This window comes from Lampris incognitus, chromosome 9 (genome assembly GCF_029633865.1).
Source record: "Lampris incognitus isolate fLamInc1 chromosome 9, fLamInc1.hap2, whole genome shotgun sequence".
Lineage (NCBI taxonomy): Eukaryota > Metazoa > Chordata > Actinopteri > Lampriformes > Lampridae > Lampris > Lampris incognitus.
In genome coordinates, this window is record NC_079219.1 from 3338711 (window position 1) to 3355443 (window position 16733).

Consider the following 16733-nt stretch of genomic DNA (forward strand, 5'->3'; position numbering starts at 1 on the left):
TGAGGTGTAACAATCAGGAAAGAGAAAAAAAGGTAAGGCAGCCCAAAGTATTAGTATATTAGGAATTCTATTCTATTCTATACCTGAATCAGTGACTAAGTATTACACAAAAGCAGAGGTCCGAAGCCCACCAACGAGGCACAATATCATAAAAGGAAGACGCAGATCCTATGAAAAAAATCATAAAAACAAAGAGTTGTTTAGTATAACCCGTTACAATTCTAAACTTCTCAATCGACGGTGGTGATTTATACACCAAAAAGGGTTTCCTGAGTGCAATATAGCAAAGCAGTATTCCTGAGTGTTACACCAAAACAACTTCAGCAACATTCTTCATGAGCATACAAATTTTTTTTTCCCAACCTGAGGTAGTTCCAAAAGCAGCTTCAAAGGGTGAAAAGGGATTCGTGTCCCATCTCCCCAGTAAAGCAGTGTGATTGGCCCCTGTACTTCCCTGGTTTCCTTGCTGCACATTTTCCTTGTTCAATCTGAGGTGTCGGTGGGTGGCGCCACATGGCTGTGCTCCTCCTCGTCCCCTTTCGAAGGAGAGGGTTTGCCCTGGGAGCCAGGCGAGGAGGACTGTTGTGCTTTTATCGGGCAGTTGGCAACCATGTGGTCAATACTCTGGCAGAAATGGCACTTTTTGGGCTGGGGCGGCAGCTTGCACTCTTTGGCGTGGTGGTCCAGGCCTCCGCAGTTGTAGCACCTATGAAACACAAGATAGAGAACATTGAACCAGGTCAGGTGTGGTCTGACTCACTGGATTTGGACTGCTGAAATGAGCTTTCCACTGGTATCGACTATTTCAGCCGCTATTCTGCTTCCTTCCTCTCCCCGTGTGTTGCCGTCTCGATGAAGCAACGACGAAAACAATCACTCAAGCTTGCCAGCTACATTCAGCGTGTTTATGTGCAAGCTTAAAAAAAACATTTTAATCAAATTAATTTGATTATTGCAACGGCCATGTAAACACCGTAGTCACGCTATTTTCATCAAATGGTCTACATCGATGCAAGCATAATGCCATCAACAGAGCGATTTTTTTGTTAATCGTTCAATTTACTTTACTTTGTACAGTGTTTGAGTTCTTTCAGAGAATTGGTTGCGCCCATACACCAAAATGTAAGGGTTTGCTGCTACTGGAATCTGACCCGGAAACAATAGACAAACATTATGGCGAGCTGCCGTAAACAGCCACATTTCTGGTGCAAGACTGAATAAAGTGGTTTGTATGTTTTTTGTTTTTTTTATCTGTCAAGGTCTTGACATAATCAACACATATTGTCCATTATTCTGGGTGGCGTTTTCTTGACTCCCACCATAAACAAAGTGTCCTCCAATAGTGATTCTAGCCAGCATTATTTTGGAAGAACAGCAGTGAGTGTAGGAGTGTAGTGCAGTTTAGGACTATCCATGATAATTTGCATTAGTTTGAGAATGCCCCCCACCACCACCTACTCCAGAATGACTATTGCCCAGATAGCATCCGGATGTGGGCCACTTCAGGCAATGATGCGGCACTGATGACCTTCTTCTGGCCCTGACCAAATGGATGTGAGCCTGAAGCGGCCCACATGTATAATAGCAAATATGGCCCAAATATAACAAAACAAATGTGGGCCTTTTTCTGGCAAAGATGCGGTGCTCTGGGCAACATGTGATCTGGATGTGACCCTGAAGTGGCCCGTGTGGTAAATGGTGAATATGGCCCAAATATCACAACACAAATATGGGCCACCTTTGGCAAATATGTGGCACATGCGGCACTGCTATGGCTTGGTTCTGACCCAGATCTGGCAAACAGGAGCGGACCGCCCAAGTGCCATCATTCCACGTGGTCTGTGGGCCGGATGAAAGTGTCGGGTGTGGGACGGGTCCGGGCCACAGCAATTTTGCTATCTGGGTGGGCTCTGCTAGATCTGAAAATGCAGAGCCGGTTCTGACCTCCCTGGGGCAGCGCCCTAAGCAAAATTCTGCTAAGGGGCCATCCTACCTGACCCTTGAGCCATTTGCCATTGCCGCACAATCACACCTGACACCCCAGTGCTCCACTACAGTCCTCGCTCCTTTAAGACTTTGCTCCATCTGTCGGTGAAGGCAAATTCACATAAGAAATTTGCTCTTCGCTCACCGTGAGGTAGGCCGCAGGGCATAGTACAGACACTTGGTGCAGAGGCACAGCGCAGTAAAGGTATACATCATCAAAGCTAAACTTTGAAAGCTAACTTTAGCATTGGATTTAGCTAAGTTCCTAAACTAAACGCCTAGTCACAAACCTGCTAGCCCCACCTGACTGCTGACATTTCACCACGCATTACGTTTCCTGCCGAGATTGTGGCATGTCGTTTTATAGAGTTCAGGGACCTTTTTTTGGGGGGGGGGGGTTCCCCCTTTTTCTCCCCAATTTTATCCGGCAAACTACCCCACTCTTCCGAGCTGTCCCGGTCGCTGCTCCACCCCCTCTGCTGATCTGGGGAGGGCTGCAGACTACCACATGCCTCCTCCAATACATGTGGAGTCACGGCCACTTCTTCTCACCTGACAGTGAGGAGTTTCACCAGGGGGGCGTAGCTTGTGGGAGGATCACGCTATTCCCCCCAGTTCCCCCTCCCCCCCGAACAGGTGACCGACCAGAGGAGGCGCTAGTGGACACATACCCACATCCGGCTTCCCAACCGCAGACATGGCCAATTTTGTCTGAGGGACGCCCGACCAAGCTGGAGGTAACACGGGGATTCGAACCGCCGAGCCCCGTGTTGGTAGGCAACAGAATTGGCCGCCATGCCAACCAGACAGCCTGAAGCTCTTGATTTCTTACTAGTTTCCTTTTCAGGTTTCCCCACTCTCTGAGCTGCAACAGCCCGGTTGTTGGGGAACGTGGTTTGCTTTTTCGTTAGAGGAAGGCCGATGCTGTAATGACCACTGACCAGCTTTACTGATTGTGACGCCAAATCCATGAACTGTCTGTCCTCACTAGACATTTCCAGCTTCTCCAATCTTGACACTCAGGGAACTCATACCTCGTTTGCTGCTGAGTGAGTTCCTCCAGCGTTGCCACTGAAATCCCGTTGGCTTTCCTTTTCCTCCATCACTCTCTTCCCTCCCCTGCTTGCACGTGCCACTGTTGGCTACGGCACATACAGCTGTTACCTCACCGGTTGCACTTTGAAAGGTCAGCGGCGACCGAGGTCAAAGTTGAAATAATTTGAGCTTTGAGCGCAGCATGGGCAGCTTCCGAATAGTTGGGCGCCACCGCCCTCCCCGTAGGAAGACAACGGCACAGTCAATGCAGTTTTACCGCTGATGATGTCTTCTTCCTCTTCCTCCTCTTTTTATTTTTTAGATTTATTGGCGGTTGGCAAACAATGATTTGGTGCATCACCGCCATCAAAAGGAATGGTGAGGGCACCAGAATGACTACTAAAAGTCTCTCTCAGCAGCTGCTGCACATCTTCCCTGGAAACTCCTACAACGCTCAGCTTGCTGCATCTACAGTTGTGTCAGTTCTCTCCAATTTACTTTCTCCTCCAGCAGTACAGTTAATTACCACTGCAAAAAAGGCCAAGAAGTTCATCTGGTCCTCACCAAAGCAAAACTCAGCGAGCTTTCTGACTGACTTGCCCTTAGGTTCTTGTCTCAAATCATTCTCAAGTCAAGTCAATTTTATTTGTGTAGCCCACTATCACACATTACAAATTTGCCTCAGTGGGCTTTACAGCAACACATCATCCTGTCCTTAGACTCCTACAACAGATAAAGAACAACTTCCTCAAAAAAACCCCAAAAAAAACCTTTAACAGGGAGGAAAAACAGGAAGAAACACCGGGGAGAGTAACAGGGGAGGATTACAACATTGAAAGAGGATGACAGAATTATATTAGAATTATAAAATATATGAAGAATATGAAGAGGAGGATGACCAGTTAGTAGTAGTGTCCAGATGCCATAGGAACAGCCCAGGATCAGAGCCACGCGACCAGCATCACCATGGAGACCTGACAGGAGGACAGACTGCACATGCTAACACACCTTCTGACCTCATGTGGGTCCTTGAGGACAATCGTTTGAGCAATTTGATGTATCGCTCCTCGTTTTATTTTCAAAACCCTCCCTTGTCCTCGTTCTCATTTCCGATTTCGTTCTTTCTCCGACCCCCAGCGTCATTTCCCAAGCTTCCATCATGGCCTCCTCCTCCACGTTCAGACTTTCCCCAGACTTGACTTGCCCTGATATTCTTACCCCAACCCTAACCAATCTCCCTCCTCATGCCTAAACCTAACCAACGAAGGCAACTGGTGCTAGCCAATCAGAGGCAGAGTGGGGAGGGTCATGACTTCGCCATCCTATGAAAAAAAATTGCTACCTGGCTCGGCTGAAATGTAGTGTGGTGGTCAGACTGACTATATGCGAGACTAGGTCAGGTGTAATAACAGCCATAATGGCGCCTGTTAGCCAGTAGATATCAGTATTTCCCTCGTGCTGGTTTAATTTTGCAAAGGGCTTGGCAGCCTGTCCAGAGCCTGCCCCTCCTGTCGCCCAATGACTGCTGGGGTAGGCTCCGGCATCCCCGTGACCCTGAGAGCAGGATAAGCGGTTTGGATAATGGATGGATGGATGGAAATAAATCTTGCAAGGGCATCCCGGGTCGCTCCACATTGCTCTCTAAACCAGTGTTTCTCAACCCAGTCCTCAAGGAACCCCTATCCTGCATATTTTCTTTGCAACCCTGAATAGGTGTACCTGTTTGTAGTTATTCAACCAATCAGCGATGAATTTTGTCAGATGTTGCACACCTTGCATAATTAAGTGCTGCGAGATGATTGGTCGAGTAAGTACAAGCAGGGCTACCTATGCAGGGTTACAATGAAAATCTGCAGGATAGGGGGTCCTTGAGGACTGGGTTGAGAAACACTGCTCTAAACAGTGCACCAGACTGATAAAAAGTAATGTCTCTTAGAGGTCTAAAATCAATCCGGGTGTTGTAACCCAGATAGCATCCGGATGTGGGCCACTTCAGGCAATGATGCGGCACTGATGGCCTTCTTCTGGCCCTGACAAAATGGATGTGAGCCTGAAGTGGCCCACATGTATAATAGCAAATATGGCCCAAATATCACAAAACAAATATGGGCCATCTTTGGCAAACATGTGGCACATGCGGCATTGCTATGGCTTGGTTCTGGCCCAGATCTGGCAAACAGGAGCGGACCGCCCAAGTGCCATCATTCCATGTGGTATATGGGCCGGATGAAAGTGTCGGGTGTGGGACGGGTCCGGGCCACAGCAATTTTGCGATCTGGGGAAACGTTACAAGTTGCCTGCAACAAAAATATACCCTTGGTTTAAAGGAGAGGTGAGCCACGTGGGCCACTATATAATAATGTTAAACTGCTATATATAAGCAACCGGGAAATGGGCTGCAGAACTGAAAGAATTGACGTGGAGAATATGCATATCCCTTGCAATTCAGGCAGTGTTTTGATTTTGAAGTATTTGAAAAAAAATCCGAAGTATTCACCGGGTTTTCCGACTGGCGATTCCCGAGACAAGCCCGAGAGAGGCTCTATAACCCTTTCCGTTTTTCACCGCCAGCAAAAGTCATGTCAAATACCTTGCACCTGACACGATCGTCGTGCTCTTAATTATTTCTCGAGATCACAATCGGACCCCCCCCCCCTGCCCCCCCGCCCCCCGTTTGTCAATTCTGCCGTGGTAAAATTAATCTCCAATTTCACTCCATTGTCCTGAAGCAAGATATCCATTTCATCTGCATTGAACTGAGGTGGTCAACACACCAAGGGGGTCAGTGCCAGCCATGAGGGGTGCCATCAAGCCCCTCTGTTCAAACGCCGAGCTATAGAATGGGCCACGCGTGCCGGGGTGGAAGACAGATGGGCGGTAGGCGTGGAGCGGTCAGTCAGCGCTGCTGAAGAACCCCTGCGCAATTGTTGCGGCAGATGAGGTTTGGACAGGACGGCCGCCGAGGGGTCAGCGTGTCTTTGTGCCAGCGGCCGTTGGGGTGGCGTCAAGGTCTACACCATCAAGGAAGCTCTCTGCGCTGGCATCGATCAGGGAGCTGGAGGAGGGCAGGGGAAATGCTCCTTTGTCTCAAAAAAAAGCTGCAGCAATGACCTCTGAACCCTGACCCTCCCCTCCTCCTCCTCCTCTCCTCAGTTCTCTTAACCCCCAACCCCGTCCCATCCCCCAACTCCGGCGCATTTACCCATGCACCGTTGCCATGACGACAGTGACCTTTCACCCCCCCCCCCCTTTGCCCGGGCTTCTGCATCTGTTATCAATTAAAAGGACAGGAGCTTTTTCCCTCCCCAAGTCACATACGTATATATATATATAGCATATATATATATATATACACACCCACGAAGGTGGCCTTTGAAATGTAGACCGAGAAACAGTTGTTGTCTCGGGTGGCTCACCCTGGTCGTGGTCCCAAAAAGGACACTTGTCAAAAAAAAAAAAAGCTTGAGAAAAGACGTCAAACAGCACGCTGGTCGCCCCTGTCCAACAGACGTACAGTTATTATCGGCTATATTTACATCCAACTTTCTGATAGATTTCAATCAAAGATTTCGCCAAGCAATTCATGCAAATGAAGGCGCGTCTCCATCAGATCGGATTAAACTAATAAATCTGTGAATTTAGACCTTCACGTGCCATACGTCGTACGTCCAAAACTTCACCGCCCACGAGAGAGACGGACCGGTTCAGGCTGATAAAACAGGTGATCATGTGATCAAATTATTTTTTTTTTTTTTTAATCCAGCTTCTTCTTCTTCCATGTTTCCATTGCACTTTACTGCAGAAAGCCTACCCACACTTGGGGGATTTGGTTTGAAACGTGCTGTTTCCGTCAATCGTTTTCAATTCAAAGTGACGCAAATCACACAGAAACCCTCGCACGGAAACCCAGATATGGATCAGAGCGACCCCGTAAAATCGAAAAGGTGTAATCGGCGTAAGTCGTGAGCATATCTGGCCGAAAACCTCCAGACTCGCGTCGCGCCGTACTCCCCGCGAGTTAAAATATTCGAGGGGCTTAACAAAGGCCTATCCGCAGTAAGGGACCGGGGGAGGTATTGAACCGCGGCGGGGCCTCCCAGGACTCTTTGAGGCGGTAATGATCTCCGTTCTCGCCCTGGCTACTCTCTGGCTCTAATCACAACTGACAGGAGGTGAAGTTGATACACCTCTAACCCCAACTCCACATCAATATTAAAAAAAAAAAAACACACACACACACAACCCCCCGAAAACACACCCCGGCCGTCTGAAGTCTTTCCTTCCTGCCGCTGGGGGTGGGGGTGGGGGTGGGGGTGGGGGTGGGGGGTGTTGCAGGTTGCAGCTGTCGGATGAGAAACTTCCCTGCAAAAAGAGACGAGTTTATCAAGGCTTTTTTTTTTTTAAATCTTGTTTTGGGTCTCATAATGCCTCTCTTTTTTCTATTTACCCCGCCAGCGGATGGCGCCGCTTCTTTCGAGAAAGTGCACTTGCTCCTCCGTAACGGGCTTCGCTTCACGACTCCCGCCCTCAGGAAAGCGAGATTATCTCAAATCAGGCTTCCCGTTCTGAGGCGTCTTCAACCCGTTTAGCGAAAACGTCTCATGGCGGGTGCTGTAGGTGCCGTTTGCTGGAGTAGGCGGCAGCATCCGCCGACGGGGTCAGAAAGGTCAACTAGCAACATCTTGAAGTGGACGTCACCGGACTCCAAATAAGATCAAATGAATACCTCGACAAACCCGTCGTTTTTTGCAGCGTCGCCTCTCAAATCAAGAGGCCGATTTTCAGTTAGCTTTAAGAGATGTTTAACAACCTGGGGGGGGGAGGGGGGGAGTATGCATTTTCAGCTTTCATAGGTTCACAGATATGCGTGTTTCTCCAGTTGAAATCAGTTTAGGCTTTCATGACCACGGCGCCATGTAAGTCACGCGACCCACCCAACGCCTCGCAGGCCTCTAGCTGATGCAAAATGAATGAGAAATTCCTCGTATGTGATTGGATTAGTGCTGCCGTTGCTTTAATAAAAGGGAGGGGGGGGGAGGTTCCTGAATCTCTGATAAGAGGGACCCCCCCCCCCAAAAAAACGGCGTGAAGTGCAGTCGGTGCACGTTTGGGATGGCCTGCATGTCCAGGAACACGGCTCCGGGTCTCAGATCCTCCGGACCCGCTGGGAGATACGCGTGATCCGGATACTCCCAGGCGGCTTGTAGATTCTGGAGCCGGCGAAGACGTCGGTGGGAAAGGCTTCGGAGAGGAGAGCCCGTGGGTGTGAATCCACCGGGGGCCTACTGATTTAAACAGTTATTGATTCAGGTCACACGCCAAGCCTGCTGGCGTGACCCCTGCTCGGGCTAGGCGTGGGGGGTTGGGGTGAAAGGGAAGGGAGGAAAGCCATGAGAAACTCAAAACAGCGTCGCGCGTTTGATCAAAGATGGACGCCGGCAGCGACCGTTTGTGATGCGAGGCTGCCTCGGCTCTGACCCCTCGCCGGTCCTTAACGCGTAGGCGTACAGTTAGGTAATATAACCGGTGATCTGGCTAGTACCCATACAAAGGTGCATGCAAGACCCTCTCACTATATCCCTGCAGGATTACGTTCCCACGTGGGTCTCGAAGAATAAATGCAGCCGTTATTGGTGGGATTGTTATGCTTTCCTTAAATCTTCCCAAATGTTCCAGGTTTGATTTTCTGCACGACACCCGGCATGGACCGGTTAAACGCCTCCATTACAGCAGACAGGCAGAATCGGGGGTTGCATTAATTGAGTATCTGAGCTCATTTAATGGATTTTAAAAGCGCCGACGGATCCTCCCAGAACGCGGTCCTTTATTTGGGTGGAATCAACTCAAGGAACTGAACCCTTGTGACGGGATCCCATCAGTTACAGGGTGCAGATACACTGAAGTGAATATTACATGGCAAAATTCATGCAAATGAGAAGCAAGTATTGCTGTTTGGCAAATAAATAAAGCAGTATTAACGTGTAGTCTATGTGCGGTCTGTGTAAAGTAGTACTGCTACTGCTTGGATTTAAAAGCACTACAGCACTGCCGTGGTGTGCACGCGAGGTTCCAGTATGAATAAATTACCTTTTTTATTTTGAATCTTTCCATAACTCCTTTCACACAGCCCCGGTCAGGCCTCTTCTTTGGTTTGCATTAACTACCACAATCCACACATACACACACGCACACATGCTCAATGCAAATTATAATATCGGTAAACATCAAAGCAAATATGACAGGTAAAACTAGACTATGTGAGGTTTTACACCCCCGTCCATCACAGCGATGCAGCACAATTAATTATAGCGCCACCCCTAGGCAAAAGAGCGAATCATTTAAACCAGCTAATGAGGGCTACTACTACTGCCACTACTACTACTGCTACTACTACTACTGCTAGTACTACTACTACCGCTGCTACTACTGCTACTACTGCTACTACCACTGCCACTACGACTACTGCTACTACTACTACTGCTACTAGTACTACTACTACTACTGCTAGTACTACTACTATTGCTGCTACTACTACTACTACCACCACTTCTTCTACTACTGCTCCTACTACTGCTGCTACTACTACTACTATTGCTCCTTCTACTACTACTACTGCTGCTATTACTGCTACTACTACTACTACTACTGCTACTGCTACTGCTGCTACTACTGCTCCTACTACTACTACTACTGCTACTACTACTACTACTACTACCACCACTGATTCTACTACTGCTACTGCTGCTACTACAACTACTACTGCTCCTACTACTACTACTACTACTGCTAGCACTACTACTGGTACTACCACTGCCACTACTACTACTGCTACTACTGCTAGTACTACTACTACTGCTGCTACTACTACTACTACCACCACTTCTTCTACTACTGCTCCTACTACTGCTGCTACTACTACTACTATTGCTCCTTCTACTACTACTACTGCTGCTATTACTGCTACTACTACTACTACTGCTACTACTACTGCTACTGCTGCTACTACTGCTCCTACTACTACTACTGCTACTACTGCTACTGCTACTACTACTACTGCTACTACTGCTACTACCACTGTGACTACTACTACTGCTAGTACTACTACTACTGCTGCTACTACTGATACTAGTACTTCTACTACTACTACCACCACTGATTCTACTACTGCTACTGCTGCTACTACAACTACTACTGCTCCTACTACTACTACTACTGCTAGCACTACTACTGGTACTACCACTGCCACTACTACTACTGCTACTACTGCTAGTACTACTACTACTGCTGCTACTACTACTACTACCACTTCTTCTACTACTGCTCCTACTACTGCTACTGCTGCTACTACTGCTCCTTCTACTACTACTACTGCTAGCACTACTACTACTACTACTACTGCTACTACTACTACTACTACCACTGTTACTACTGCTCCTACTACTGCTACTACTGCTACCACCACTACTACTACTACTACTACTACTTTCAGCTGCTCCCTTTTGAGGTCACCAAAGCGGATCATCCATTTCCCTCTCTTCCTAATGATAATAATAATATCATAAAAAATGATGATAATAGCTAATAGTTAATGAGGGCTACAGAAGCATAAACATCACCCATTTGTACACATGACTACAGTATAATGGTCCACGGTGGTTACTTTGATGAGAACCATCCTGATCGTGTGCAGAGGAGCACTAAAATCCTTTGTTTTGAGATTGTTTGTGACCGTTTGCCTCTGCGACAGAGAGAGGACATCCCCGGCACTTACCTGTCACCTTTGGACCGTCTCTTCTGGACGTTCTTGCCTTTCGGTCTCCTCTCGCTGCCCACGCAGTGGATCCCGCCCGGCCCCGTGACTCTCTGGGACTCCAGGCCCTTTGAGGACTTCTTGAAGGTGAACTCCACGGCCTCGCCTTCCTTCAGGCTGCGAAAGCCTTCCATGTGCAGTTTACTCTGAATCAGACACGGGAAGACGGTTCAACTGTCACAATGCCGACAACGATCTGGGAAATCCCAGTTTCATGGCCGACCCAGTCCACTGACCTGTGTGGACATCACACTTTGTCCACACAGGTCAGTGGACTGGGTCGGTCACTTTACATGAGCCAACGGTTCCAAGCGACGGCTGAATTCTTCAACGTGGTCATTTTGCACATGTAAGCACACATTTTGATATACGACAATATCAGTGTTACGCATCCTATGGTTACCACGGTGATATTGCCCATATCACCCAACGTTATATAGCGATATTATTAAAACGCCCAATTTATTAGAGCACGAGTGGCCGAGTCATATCAGCTAGGTTAGCCTGGGTGGACTCTCCAGAATACCACCCCCACCCCCCCACCCCAACCTTCAGTGTGTGCTCACATCAGACCCTGATGCGGTTTAATCCGTCGCCCGGTATTTTGAAAAGGTGATCGATATGAACCAAACCGCTGCAGCAAAGCTCGCCGTCCTCAGTTCCCAGTGACTTTTCGTTTTGTCCTGCACTGTCCTGTACGCATGAAGGTGTTGTTGCCCAATACCGGCGTGTCTTTCCTCTGTGTTTGAGTGGTAAACCTGATGAGGATAACCTTCAACCCATCCCCCCCCTACAGAGGAGCAGCATTCCACACTGCTGCCCCCAACCCCCCACCCTCTTCCCACCCACATCACACAAAGCTCCACTAACACACTGACCACCACCATCGCTAAAATGCAGGATGCAGGGAATAGTGTGAGGGATGGGGGTGGGGTGACATGGGAAAGGAGTTGGTGGTGGGGGGTGGGGGGTGGTGTTGGGGGTCAGAGGAGCATTCCTAGGATGATTGTTTGGCAGGGAGGCATGCGAGATAAAAAGTAGGGGGCAAACACAGTCCTGCTCTCTCATGATTGATACCTCCCTTTGATACCCGCGTCTGAATAGGTGAGGTCTTCCTGCGGGATCGTAAACCACTATGGCAAAAAAGCAACACCAGGATTTGATCCGCCAGCTTTTCCCGATTTAGGACGACGACGCCGGGGTTCCCCGACTCCCTTCCGCGCGAGTTATTCGGGCTGTTTGCGGAGGGAGCGGAGCGAAATAAGACGAGCCGGGTTTGAACGTCGCAAAAATCCCAAACTGATCCAGACCCCCCGGCTGCTTCCCCTATCCCCGGGCCCATAAATTCACCTGGAATGACCCCGCGAAGGGTTTTCCCTCATGAGACACCAGGGGCCTATTGAGAAACCATAACAGAAGACAGGAAACGGAGTGAATTGAAGTTATGGTGTCCATTAAGGCATAAAAGCCGGGGAGCCGCTTGGCCGTGTCAACGGGGGAGCTGCTCTCCCAGGAGCCACATGGCCCGGCGGCGGGTTTCCCCGTTCCCGCAAATTAAGCAAAGCGGCGGACATCGATCGGATTCTTCACGAGCGAGCGAGTCGCACCTTTACCTGTGCGGCGCGGTCGGTGGCCTCCGGAGGCCTCCCGTATTTCAAAGTGCGATTACCGAAGCCGGTTTGTGGACTTCCTGTCAGGATAAGGCCGCGGTCACATTTCCATATAAATAAATAAATAAATAAATAAATAAATAAAGGTTGCATCGGTACCACCTTCTCAAGCGAGGGGAGCGCGCTGAGTTTTGAAGGCAGCCGGCGGGAAACTGCATTTTGGCCGACTGTCGCTACCACGTCTCTCGGAGCCTCGTTTTCCGATTTACCCGTCAAAAAGGGCACGGCGACCAATTCAGGAAAGAGTAATTGGGCCTCGTGTGCGGCTAACCGGCGAGTACGGGCACAGCTTCATCCAGCGCTAATCCTCACACATTCATTAAGGGACAAAAGCAGATGAGCATCAGCTGCGAAGTCACAGGCAGCGGAGGAAAACATGACTGGTCATCCATAACATTTGGGTTGGCAGGATGGCCTTCCTCAAAACCCCGGGTCCCATTGTGCTTCCGTCACGGTGACCGTTAACCCACTTCCTCCCGCACGTGTGACCTTCTCCGCCCACATACCAAAAAAAGAAGGGAAAAAAGAGAGAGAGACCGTCCCCCTACCCACTTTCCCACAAAGTGAACTTCTTTATAGACAGGTATGCAGCCAGCCGAGGTAGGTTCTTTCCACTTGAAAAGCCTGAAGGTGAGGCATTGGGGGCAATTCTGGACATACCGCGGCCTGCGGCCACAAAGGGCTTCTTGGAAGTGGGGTGAGGGCAGAGAAAGACATCAAGGCGGTGAAGGACAATGGGGTGGATTGCTACTGAGACAAAGGAGGGCTCGGTCACAGACGACGGGAGCGCTTCATTGGGATGCGTGGCTCCATTGTCCACCTGCACAAAGGGCCGGCGGACCCGGGGAGTTAATGTTCTCCGACACGCGGCCGCTAATTTTAGAGCCAGGTCTTCAACATCGCTACAACCCCCGTACCGCCGACACTGACAAACACATCTCCGCGTTTTCCCCGGGACGGCTGGGAGATGGCGAACGTGGTCACGCCGCCTCGTGGGTGTGAAGAGAGGTCACAGCACGGAGCGGTTAGAAGGGGGTAGGACCCACCCTATCCCGGTTCAGCATGTGAGGTTTCGGCGACAATGGCGTTGCTCTAGAAGCCCGCCGTGAACTACCTTGGGGCGATAACCGAGCTGGTTTCACCACCAGGACAGCACGACTCCGGACCTGCACCGTGGTCCTCCCAAACCGCGAGTCGGTCAACAGAGTCGTGGAGTCCACGGTACGAGCGAGCGTCCCATTTCTCCTCCCGCTGAAAGGAGGCCTAGATCACTCTGGACCCAACAGAGCGCCGAGGTGCCAGAGTTCCAGGTTTAGCTCAACTCTGTGAACACAGAACGCGTAAGACGCCGTCACGCCGCCCATACGACGGCCTCTCGGTTCTCGCCAAACGAACTGCGTTGTGCGTTCAACTCCGCACGAAGCAGGAGGACTTCGGGCGAGTCTGCGTGGACGAGAGTCTCCAATCTGAACGCCAGCCGGCTTCTACCATGGAGTGTGCGAGGCCTTACGGGTCAAACCACGCTTAGAGTCGATGGCGAAGACACGGCGAGGTGGCTACGCTGGGCCACATAAAGTCCTAACGCACCACCCATTTGGGGAGTCTCGGTACCGGGGAGGGGGGGGGCCAGAAATGCCCCCACTGTTGGAGGTCTTGGAAAGTGGTGATGGTGTGGTATGTGTGTGGAGAGAGAGAGAGAGAGACTAGTGGGGGCTTGTTAAACAAGATGACCCCCAATTCCGTCTCTTTTAGCACCTTAAGTGAAGGAGCAGCTTTCGGGGACTCCTTCCATTCACACCATCAGGCCGCCGTGGAAGGAGCCACTCACACGAGGACACGTCCCCTCCCCCCTCCAACCATATCAGCAAGAACGGGGAAGGGGGGGGGGCTTTCATGAAACCTGGGTTTACTACAGATTTTAACCCACCCCACCCACCACCACCATCACCACCACCCGTTTGTGTCTCGGGCTGTCACGTCACATGAATAGCTGAAGCTCTAGACAGAGGGTGGGTGTATGTGCGGAGAGCTGGTGCAGTCCAGAAGCGGCCATGCTCGGCCAGGCCGGGACGCTCCGGACACGTGCACGTTCAGAAAACCTGCGCGGAGACCGACGCAAGTTAGAAACCCGGCCAAGACGGCAACCTCGTGCGCTTCAGCCGGGTCTGCCGCTGTACTCGCGCGCATCGCGCGCTGCGTTTGTCAGTCGGTCAGACCGAGTGTTGAGCCGATGAAGTAAAAGAAATAATTAATAAAACGGGTAATTAGGCACATTTCCGCACGTTTTGAACTCCAACACGTCGCGGGTGAAGCGGTGATTAGATGACGCGTGGGTGCACGCACGCGCGCACGCATGCGTGGATTCCCTCTCTGGGGTTTCTGCGAGCAACACGTGTTCCCTTGATAAGCAGCACCCCACCCACCGAAGGTGCACGCGACGGTGGGATTTCGGTGCAGCGATTACAACAGAAAAGATAAATTAGTTTTGTCTGTTTGTTTGTTGCTGCTCTACATGTCCGCGTCTGCGGGGAGCGTCCGTAACTCGGGCGCGTTACCTGATGAACGAACACGTCCACCGGCTCGTCGAGGGGTTCACCTTCCCGGCTGGTCATGGACAGGAAGCCGAAGCCCATGCGCACGTTGAACCACTTGCACACGCCGACCCCGCGGAAGGACTGCGAGTCTTCCTCCGTGCTCGGACCTTCCTCCTCCTCGGTTTTACAAACTCCTGAAAGTTAAAAAAAACAAAACATTTTTCACCCAAATTGCATTTAAAATGCCAAAAAAAAGAGGGGGGGGGGCTCACGTGCTCGGCGCAGACCAGTCACGTCATCCGCAATTAAACCCCCCCCCACCCCCAAATTCGGAGGAATCGAGGGTTGTTTTTTTTTTTGCAATTTCCGTTTATCTCGTTTTAATTGCCTCGCAAAAGCTCAAGTACGTAAGAGCGGACTCGCGAGAGCAAGTCGTCGAGTTAATTGAGGAGAAAAAAACAATCGGTTAAGAGCATAACTTAATGCACGTGCAGTTAGGAAGCGCGCGCGCGCCCCACCCCCCCTCCGTCCGACAAGATTTGCAGGATATTAATGAGTTTTGCAAATTAGCAGGCGAACTGTAAAGCGGCGAAAACATGTAAATGAGCAGGTCCTAGACTCTCCCCGCTCACGTCAGCACCCTCAGTCCTGCAAGTAAAAAAACAAAAAAACAAATAAATTTTTAAAAAATTCCTTTTTTTTTGGTTTTGTTCGTGCGCTACTCGACCTGAGAACTCCTGGTTTGTAACAGACCCCATGGTCTTCGCGTCGTCCTTGAGTCAGAATAAGCACCCAAGCTTTGAGCCCGAGAGCTGGCTGCCGTGCACTCCTCGCAGATAACCCACTTTCATGCAGATGTCCCTCCCGGGAGGCAGAGGGGGGGAGAGCGCGAGAGAGGGAGGTAAACAAAAGGGGGCTTGGCAACCCATTCCCCTAAACAATGGGGGGAGGGAGGGAGGGGAGTGGGGGGGGTCACTGGGTAGCATATATAGCCAACACACACACATACATATATATATGTATAGTGAAGAAGCCCCCCCCAAAAAAAATCATCTAATAGACAATGCAAGGAAACCCCAGCAAACCCCCCCCCCACCACCCCATTTCAAAACCCACCCCTGTGATAACTGGAGAGTCAAAATGTACCTTCTGCCATCTTTTTTTTTGGCCCTTGTGTTGGAAGTCCTGGTTTTGGGGCCCCCAAAGCGAAGCGTTCAGAGACCTCGTTTTGCCCCCCTTGCTCTCTCCGGTGGCGGTCAACTCAAAATGACCATTTCGCATCCCCCGAGCCGCATATCCATAACTCGCCACGCGCGCGCACACACGCGCGCGCGTCCACGTGATGCTCAAATTCCCTTGCGGATAGATTTGCGCACCGAGTCCCAAACCGACCAATCAGCGCCTTAGTTAAACCGCCATCGCAATTACCGCAAGAAAAGTGTTTCCAGCGACTCCCATTATTCATTAACACCCCCCCCCCCCAAAAGAGAGAGAAATGATAACCCCCAAATAGACCACACCAGCAACCCCAGACGACACACACACACACACACACACACACACACACACACACACACACACACAACACACACACCACACACACCACACACACACACCTCTCACAAAACACGACACAGACACACAAAACCCAGCCACGGCGCGTGGAAGTTCCTTCTTCTTCTTCGTTTCTAATTGGTT

At 50.3% G+C, this 16733-nt stretch overlaps 1 protein-coding gene across 1 annotated transcript; it reads right to left on the reverse strand.

The window, feature by feature from the left end:
• Positions 1-483: 483 nt before the first annotated feature.
• On the reverse strand, positions 484-15793 carry lin28aa (lin-28 homolog Aa). Its single transcript, XM_056286811.1, has 4 exons — positions 15763-15793; positions 15057-15229; positions 10793-10977; positions 484-706 (listed from the first exon to the last, which is right to left on the reverse strand). Exons 1-4 carry the CDS (start codon positions 15791-15793, stop codon positions 484-486), a joined length of 612 nt encoding a protein of 203 aa, XP_056142786.1.
• Between the last annotated feature and the right edge of the window lie 940 nt (positions 15794-16733).

Coding starts and splice junctions, on each gene's coding strand:
- lin28aa (XM_056286811.1), bottom strand. CDS start 15,793: ATGGGGTCTGTTACAAACCAGGAGTTCTCAG. Junction 10,978..15,056: donor TGGACGTGTTCGTTCATCAG/GTAACGCGCCCG, acceptor TGTCTGATTCAG/AGTAAACTGCACATGGAAGG. Junction 707..10,792: donor AGACGGTCCAAAGGTGACAG/GTAAGTGCCGGG, acceptor TGTGTTTCATAG/GTGCTACAACTGCGGAGGCC.